Genomic DNA, 9,813 nt, shown 5'->3' with positions numbered 1-9,813 from the left:
AAAAGAACTCAAGAAGGCTGCTAAAAGGATTAATGAGTATGTATAGAATGCTCCCCAGGAGCATACTGTATATTAGATCCCTTGGGTAAAATTTATATTTTCGGATAAGTTTTTTTATTTGAGGTTTTGGGATTCAACTAAGAATTACTAGATGACTATTTTCAAATTTTTTTATTTAAAAAATGTAGATTTTGGGTTTATCAACGCCTTGATCTTGCCCTGAACTTATACCTTTGCACCTAGTATCTAACATTTTTTACTCATTCTGGAAAAAAAATGTACAACTACGTCAAGGAGTCTATTAACATCAATGTGGCCATCTACCTAATCAAAAGCCTCAATTATAGGAAAATATGTACTACAAAACAAACAGTAATCTTAAGCATGTGGTAGCTTTGTATTTGTGAATTTTCTTGATGAAGAGACTCAAAATTTGGCTGACTAATTAGTTTTCCAACAGTTGAGAGTTTGGGACTCGAGTGTTGCAACTGCATCTGGTTCGACAGCCTGTGTTGGCACTGCCCGTGTGTCTGGAGCATCTATCGGCATGAAATGCAATGAAGCTTTATGTTAATGCTGGAGCTGGGTCTTCTTTGAATGTGATTGATTTGAGAACCATGAAGGCAGTCGCTTCTGTTGCCAGTGATGCTCACAAACTGCAGGTGCTCGAGGTGCTTCCAACTAAACATCTCATTTGCACTGGAGGAAGTGACAAGTAAGCATAGTGATGCCATTGATTTTGTCAGTCTCTGTGAAGCTTTCTTTCAGGCAGTCTTCATGCAGAAAATATGGGAACTTCTAGTGAATTTTAGTGTTAGTGTGGTTTTGTTGCTATTTGTCGTGTTTCTTTTTTTAAGGGAAAATGTAGCGAACACATCCATTCAGAATTTAATTCCATATGTTTTGTGTTTTCTTTGGCTTCAGTACTAATGTTGGTGCTATAGCTGTAGTAGTCATTGTCCTAAGAGTGATCTTTCACTTTTTGTTAATTTGTAGAGGACCTATTTTTTTTTTGTTATTGTGCTTGTCTCGAAAACAGTTTCAAAATCAGAAGATTATTCCTATTCAATTTTAAGAATTAGAATTAGATAGTTACATTAATAAGCATCCCATTCAAATGAATGAAAATCTGGATCACACTATTAGCTTGAACTGCACATGCTAGCAGGCTTGATCTTGTTGCTTGAATCATGCAATGGGACATGGCTTGTATTTTGGATGGGTCGTTTTCCTCTTTTTTTTTTTATTCTTGGTTGGGGGGGGGGGGGGCCTCTTGTTGATGGGTATATGTAGTGGTCAAGTGGCTTCGCCACCCTGACCAACCAGGCCTCAGGCTCTCATTCCTTTTTGAGTCAATCTTTTTATCACAAAGTATACAAACAATTGGCACATGATGATTATTGATGCTGCAATCATTATTATTATTATTTCAACTGCAGCCATTAGTGCTACTATAAAATTGGAAAGCATATCTTTTCTTTTTTGCAGGGCTGCAAAACTGTGGGATTTTAGGAAGTTACACGATGAGGCAGAAGCCATGGCCGTGTTGGATGGGCATTTGGGACCTGTCACATGTGTGCACATTGACTCCTACAAGGTGGTCACCGGCGGGTCTGAAGACAGCTTCGTTAAGACATGGGAAACCGACACTCTCCCTTGTGGTATCGAGAAAGACGAGACTAAAACTAGGCCAGGTTTGGCTACAATGGCGGTGGACTGGCTGAGAGATTTTTCTGATTGTAAAGATTTGTCTTGAAAAGGTTTTTGAGAGTGTTGAGATTTCCAAGTATTGGGATTCTAGTTTCCAGTCGATGAGCTATTGTTTGGTTTTTGTGCTGATATACAGAAAATTTTGAGGTTGTTGAAGAGGGCATTTCCAAGTTTTGGGATTCTAGTTTCCAGTCGATGAGTGATTGTTTGGTTTTTGTGCTGATATACAGAAAATTTTGAGGTTGTTGAAGAGGGCATTTCCAAGTTTTGGGATTCTAGTTTCCAGTCGATAAGTGATTGTTTGGTTTTTGTGCTGATATACAGAAAATTTTGAGGTTGTTGAAGAAGGCATTTCCAAGTTTTGGGATTCTAGTTTCCAGTCGATGAGTGATTGTTTGGTTTTTGTGCGGATATACAGAAAATTTTGAGGTTGTTGAAGATGGCATTTCCAAGTTTTGGGATTCTAGTTTCCAGTCGATGAGTGATTGTTTGGTTTTTGTGCTGATATACAGAACATTTTGAGGTTGTTGAAGATGGCATTTCCAAGTTTTGGGATTCTAGTTTCCAGTCGATGAGTGATTGTTTGGCTTTGCCTCTTTTTTGTGCTGATATACAGAAAAATATTATGGAGAATATGGGGCAGAGTGCTTTTTCTTCCCCCCCCTCTGTTTTAAATTATCCTTCTTTTGGTTCGGATAATAACATGGTCCAAGTTTAAAATTAGGAAACCAATACAAGTTTTTCAATTGTTCGGCACCAGGTTGATAATTGATATCGCAAACCTGGGGGTGGTCCCGGCCCTTAAAAAATAGGGATAGGACAAAAAAGGAAGGTGGCCTGAGGGTGGGGTTAGGGCTGCGTAACTATGGCTCAAGGGTAGGGCCACAGCCTCGGCTAGCCCGGTTCGACCCAGCCTGACCCTTTTTTTCTTTATGTTTTTTGTTTTATTTTATTTGGTCCGGTCCAGTCCAGCCCAGCCCAGCCCAGCCCAGCCCCTATCAATCCAGGGCTTTGTTAGGGTCAGGCCGGGCCTCGGCCAGCCATATGGGGTCTAGGGCCATGGGTGGCCGTGTGCAAGTCCGGCCCGTTTGCAGCCCTACTCAACCCATACAACTAAATTGGGGAATAATATTACAGAACCAAAATTGATATTTTTATCCTAAAATACCACAAAACACTTATATGGTGGACAATGTTCTAAACCTTGTTGTCTATGACACATTAGGTATATAAAGATTGGAGTTTGCATTACAAGTCTCAAAGAGGGAGCTGTGAATTTGCCCAAGGTCTTGAAAATAAATAATTTTGGACAACAGTATGTCTCATTCTTCGAACACAACATTTTGAAAGATTAATCAAGTAGAAGGTAGAACTAAAGCGTTTTTATATCTCAGTGGAGGTGTTGATACTTTGGGTAGGGATGTCAACGAGCCGAACTAACCAGAGCGTAGCCATGTTCAAGTTGGGCTTGCATGGTTGAAGGACCGGCTTTAATGCCAAAAGATTTCTTTTTTCCATGGGAGTATGCAATCCAATCCATCTAACCCCTCATACAAAACCTACATTAGGCATATCTTTTAGATCTTTTTGAGATGTGATCTATTAAACCCAACAATTAACCTCAAAACAAAAAGAATTTAAATCTCACTCTCTATATACTTGGAAAAAAAACATCCTAAGATTGCACCAGAAACACCCAATGGAGTGAATGATCTAGATGTTCAAATAACTCAAAATATTTTTTAAAAAAATAAATATCTAATTATAATTGGATGGGTATCAAAATTTCAAATAAAAAATAATGTCCTTAAAAGTGTTTTTCCCAAAAGAGTAAATGTATAGTATGCTTCCGAGGGAGTATACTATACGCCCTCGTATGTAATACATCATCTGTCTTATATACCATATACCATATGCAAATTTCCTTCCCGAGAAGATCTCAGTATTGTGTGTTCTTTTTATATTATATAGCGAGATTGGGGTTGGGGTCGTATGTAATATATCATCTGGTTCCATTTTCTTCTTCTCTCTCACAAAAAATAAGTTCTCTAAGGGCCCGTATGGTTCACTGTAAATGTGACTCATGCGGAAATGTGTGTCTTGAAATTGGTATTTTTTCAAATTGACAATTCTTGGAAGATGGCTGTATGCTTTTGGATGGCATTTGGAAGAGCCATGGAGGTCGCAAATTCATTGTTTAGATTGCTTGGAAGATGGTTTAGGTTGTTTTTCTTTTGGGCGGGTCCCAAGCAACTTCATTCAATACAACTTACCATAAAATTTTGAATTCTACTATTTCCATGAAATATCAATTCCACCTATTTCAATGGAATTAATATTTCCAGGCTTAAAAGGCCGAAATGTGAATTCCCATGAAAATGTCTTATCTTTCTGTCAAAGAGCATCCAAACATGGTTTTTATATAGATATGGGACTCCCTGAAATCAAAATCCAAGGAATCAAACGGGTTCAAAAGGGCTTTATTAAGTGCTTGATATTCTTTCCTTTTTTTTTCTGTATCTCAAAACCACGTTCTCTATAACACACATAAAAAAAAAAAAAAAGGGCAAGCTTTCTATGCTTCTCCTACAGCATAGAAGTTCTATCATACCCCTTATCCAACCGTCTAATCTAAATGGAGGGCTAAGATTGCTCCAATCACAATGTCACATTTCTACACTATTTTATTTTTAATTTTTTGCTATAAACTATTTTGACATCAAATTTGGACGTCCAATCCTCTAATAAACTTGCACTAGCGAAAAATATCAAAAAAATATTTTCAATAAAATAAAATAACCAAAATACCCTTGAAAATTTCAAGGGATATTTTGATCATTATATTTTATCGAAAAAGTATTTTTAATATTTTTTATAGGTGTGCCCCAATGAGAAGATGACACGTACCAAATTTCATATTTATACAATTTGTATAAAAATAAAAAAATTAAAACTAAAATATTTTAAGACGTTGCTCTCTTGATCAAAATTGGACGGATGGATGGGAAGAGGAGAATAGAACTTTCTGCCATATAATAATATTATGTGGGACCTTGAGATCACAAATCATTGTACTGCACTAGATATGATAAGGAATCAATTCTCGTTATATGATTGTTTTTCTTCTTTTTCTCAAAATAATCAATTATTTCTTTTAACGTTGCTCAAAACTTTACATATTTACAAACCCATTCAACTCAAGCATATGACAAAGAAGATTCCTACAAAATTTGATGAAGCAAAAACTTTCTTAAACTTTCTTCCTGAAAACATCTTCATTATTTGCAGTTAGTAGTGGAAATGAACCAATGTGCAACCCTTACGTGGTTTAACACATTTAAGAGAAGACAGCAAAGACTATTTTTTTTAAGAGCATTTTCTCGAGGTTACCTACCAAAAAAGCAAAATCTATAGTATATGAATTTTTAAAAAATATAGAGTAACTCGGAGAACCATGATTTATGTAGCCGATCCCAAATAATTAAAAAAATACCTTGATGATGATCATGAGAATAACCCGGAGCTTATCTACTCCTAATTGGGGTAACATCAATCATTCTCGAAATACACATTATAGAAAGTGCTCTTTCTTATATGGATAATCTATCATTATGTCATAATTTTGATTCGGCTAATAATTTTCTTTCCCCTTATTTTCTTGTAAATAGGATATTAAGTGCAAGGTACTCTTTTAATATGGAATTATGGATAATATGATGCATACTTCATAATTAAAGCACTCACTTTGCAATACATACAAAAAATAACATTTTATATTTTTATTTCTTTGGGTCAACTATACGAGCCATTTTGATTCTTGCAGATAATTGCACATGAGATTAAGGATAGAGAAGGCCTTCTGACCTTCATCATTTTGATTGAGAGGAATGCCAAAGGGAATTAATTTTGTGTTTTTGCACTTTATTCCAAGGCCCTTAGGTGATCAAGGGATCAACCTATTTTTCACGTGGAAGCCATGATATCATCCAAGTGACAACCTAATCTCACTTGAAGATACCATGAAATCTAATTTTTCTCTCCTTTTTTATTTAAGAAGTCGTCTTGATTGCAAATTGTTCCCTACAACATGATCCAACTTTACAGATTTCAAACTTAATGTAGGATGCTTAATTAGTGTCAACCTCTTAGCATTCTTTGGATTGGCTTCTTTTAAAATTTTATATGTTCACATCTAATGAATATTTAATCAGGATGATTAAAGTCCTTGCTAATCAGGCCAACCAAGAACGAAAATCATGCTAATCCATCATACTAAACGCCATGGTATGTCCCTTACAATTGAAGATTTGGGTACAAATTTCATTTCTAATCATATATTACTTAAAGAAATATATATAAAGAGACCACTTACTTTTAGTAAAAAGATATTACAATTACTCTTGTCCGTCATATTTCAAATCAGATGGCTGTGAAGGATGTCTTTAGATTCGAAGTTATCGAAATTGTATGATCAAGAGTAACCATGTTTAGGCTTGTCGGAAATTTTGTCGATTACTAAGAAGATGAAAAAAATAAATAAAAAAAAATTATTGGATAAGAAACAATAATGATCTCCTTATCATCTCTAGTCTACTAAATGCTTGTGATTACATGGTCCCACATAATAATGTGCCATTGATGGCACGATAAGTAGTTGAGGTGTCCTCACCTCTTCTATCTATATAGATGGAAACAAAGGAAAGAGGGATTTCCATGGCACCTCACCTTCACTCTCATACAAGGGTTTCCAGTCCCTACCTTCATAGGAGGATTAGAAGGCCTTGGTGAGAGTGGATGCAAGTTGCTTTGCCTTAGCTCACTATAATGTGCCATTGATTGCACTATTAAGTTTTTTTTTTGTGTGATAAATTATTGATGCCACTGTAAGTAATTGAGGTGTCATCACCTTTTCTATCTATCCGGATAGGAACAAAGGAAAGAGAGATCTTCATGGCAACTCACCTTCACTCTCCCTCTAAGGGCTTCCAGTCCTTGCCTCCAAAGAAGGATTAGAAGCCCCTGGTGAAAGTGGATGCTAGTTGCTTTGCCTGAGCTCACTTTACCAGAGAAATTTACCCACCAATGGGAAGAAAGATGGTAGGAAAGGTCTTACATTTTTTTAGTTCATTGTTTCCCTTTTAACCATGTTTCAAAAGTCTGAACTATTTAAATAAGAGTTAAATATTTTGGTAGTTTAATAGTTCAACTTTTGAACTGAGAGTATGCATAAAATTGTTTGAAACTTCTGTGCTTAAGTCTAGCGGTGTGAACCACTGGACTTGCTTTGTATCAAGATTGAAAACAACAATGCCACCAGCAACATATTTCCCTATATTCATACCACCCAATTCTGCCAGATGATCCGGATTGTCGTAGTATTGGTCAACTTATCAGCCAGCGAGTAACCATGGCATGAGTTATGCCACAATCATGCCACTTAATAAAGTTAAAAAAAAAACAAAACACAACACAACGTAATGTCATTTTTTTGATAATCACAATCGACAAGTATATCAACATCATAATAAGCCTAAACCTACTTTATCAAGGAAAAAAGTGCACTGCAATAGCCAAAGACATCATAATCAACAAGGAAGCCAACAAATCTGATGGAATTGTATGCCGTGCAGAACAACAAGGTAGGTCACTACAGTTCTTTTGGGGACAAATAACACCAAGGCTTGAACCCTTTACACTGCTTATGCAACCAGTGACATAACACTGGACCAAGACCAGGGGACATATATCATACGCATATTTTCTTTAAACCAGGATGATGCAGGAAATCTATTTTTTTTGACATGATTGTTGGTTACAGTCACAGATGGACTTTGAAATGGAATGATGCATATTAAGGAAAGACTTGAACTGGTTTTAAAGAGGGGAGGGGAGGAGAGAGAGAGAGAGAGAGAGAGAGATGTATATTGATTAAAAATGGTAATTGAATTTATATTTGTGTTAAAAGAGAGAGAGAATCCTTACAATGACTTTATTTGCAATCCCTTATATAATTCTTAATTAGGGATGATTGAGACATGAAATCATACGATCCGTGTTTTGGGAGTTGATTTGGATCTTGTTGCACTATGAATCTTGTTGTACTAAAGAATTAAAGCAACTTGCACCTATGCAGAAGAAGCAATTTGTTAAATGGATGAATGGCCTCTAAGTCTATCGCCATTGAATTTATTTATTAGTCATTGTTAGTCATCTATCGCTTAAATTGTATTAGGTATTTCATAATTGTTTACCTAAAAATATTGAGCAGGTTTTTTACATATATTGACATTGAATTTACAGGTTTTTCATAATTTTTTTATTTTTTCTATGGCTTGAAATCATCAAACTGGCTTTCGGGTTGGGTCAAAGGAACCCGAACAGTAACGCAACAGGTACAGGTCGGATCCTGGGTCCTACTGCATGTTCTAGGTACGGGTACGGGTACAAGGCACTCTAGATCCGTTACGTCCGGGTCCAAGTATGGGTCCATCTAGTGTAATTTCGAGTTCGGCTCTACATACAACCGAACCCGACCTATTGCCACCCCTATCTTCATTAGATTAAAGACCGCAACTCCTCCCCCAACATAAACGAAACCACTTTGTTCTAGAAATTCATGTTGTGAGAAATAATAGTTCTTTACCTATATTCCAACTTCCTCCATCAATAAAACTCGCCTCTACCCCTCATTTTCATTTTTATCAACTTCTAATCTTACCATGCTTCCATAATAATCTTCTCTTAAACAAATCCCTCAACGTGCACAATAATGCCCTTCCTACTCCCACTTGTCACCGCAAACTTACCTACAAACCTACTTTTAATCATCTTGACATGTGAACTATTCTAGGTTAACCCCAACCACTTCCATTACTCGAGCCCCTTCTTAACATCTCTGCCAGCTCATCCTCTAGATCCACTTGCTTTGTTTCTTGCAAGTCCATTCACCTCCATATTGCTTTGTTCCTTGCAAGTCCATTCACCTCCATACAGCCACTGTTAGAAATCAATGACAAACAGCTTTTGTTGGCAACTTATTGAATATGTTCCTTGATAATGCCAAAAGAACAAACGAAGTGGACTGCCATATTTTTAGTAAAATTGCACAACGTAGAGCTGTAAAGATCATAGATATGCCTACCACATGATTAGTGGTATTTATAAATATGTCTTAAGCAGGGAGAGATGCATGTGTCAAAAATATCACAAAAAAATCAAAACAAGAAGACAGTTGAGAAAAGCTAGGCAATACAATGTGAAAATCAAAAATTTCAGTCGGGAATATAAGGCATCAACTTCAATGCGATTAGAAGCGTTGCCAATGCAGCAAGAACCTCTAGACTTAGTCATAATGCATCACTATTAAATCTGTCATGACAAGACCTGGTTCAAGTATTATCATCATATCATCAAGAATATTTTACACCATTATCATTTGCTTGACCTGCTGCTTCAGCAAGAAGCTTTCCCAACAAAGTAGAACAGAAATCAGGTTAACCAATGGGAATAGCATTTTATTTTTATTTTTTTAACATAATCCACTACCATACCATTGACAACCCATTATTTTCATTCCCACCTGTAGTAAACATTGCACGACCATATCCACTCCATTAATCTAAAGAACAAGCTCAACTACCATTCCTTTCGCAAATGGTAATCCACAAGCCATGAATTCTCCACAAGCAATATCATTCCCCCAATTCGTAGTATCAATAAATCACCAGCTTCAAGCCTAACAACTCAATGAAAAACAAAAATACTTCTTCCAATGAGTACAATTACAAAAAACCTCATCAAATGATAGATTGCTAAGGACATTAGTTTTCAACTCAAATCTCTTTATGCATAGAAATAAGTACAGAGGGTGCAAATTATCAAATCTGATGCAGAAACCAATGGCCATAAAATATTCATCTTCATTCAAATGTATCAACAACAAATGTGGTGGAGTTAATCAGCAATGAAACATTTCATATTCATAATTATAGTCATCTAAACAAGTAGTAAGGAAACATATTAGAGTGCCAATACTATGTCCAATCTCTTTTCCCCATTATCAACTTGGCATAAGGGAAAGGGAGAGAGACAACACAAAGAAAC

At 36.2% G+C, this 9,813-nt stretch overlaps 1 protein-coding gene across 1 annotated transcript; it reads left to right on the top strand.

The window, feature by feature from the left end:
- The first annotated feature begins 382 nt into the window (after positions 1 to 382).
- On the top strand, positions 383 to 2,345 carry LOC148783368 (uncharacterized). Its single transcript, XM_088858727.1, has 2 exons — positions 383 to 715; positions 1,489 to 2,345. The coding sequence occupies exons 1-2, from the start codon at positions 558 to 560 to the stop codon at positions 1,754 to 1,756; spliced, it is 426 nt and encodes a 141-aa protein (XP_088714853.1). The 5' UTR covers positions 383 to 557; the 3' UTR covers positions 1,757 to 2,345.
- Positions 2,346 to 9,813: the final 7,468 nt, after the last annotated feature.

This window comes from Amborella trichopoda, chromosome 2 (assembly GCF_054954075.1).
Source record: "Amborella trichopoda isolate Santa Cruz 75 chromosome 2, AtrichopodaSantaCruz75HAP2 v2.0, whole genome shotgun sequence".
In the NCBI taxonomy this organism is placed as follows: Eukaryota; Viridiplantae; Streptophyta; class Magnoliopsida; order Amborellales; family Amborellaceae; genus Amborella; species Amborella trichopoda.
This window is presented reverse-complemented; position numbering and strand designations above follow the sequence as displayed.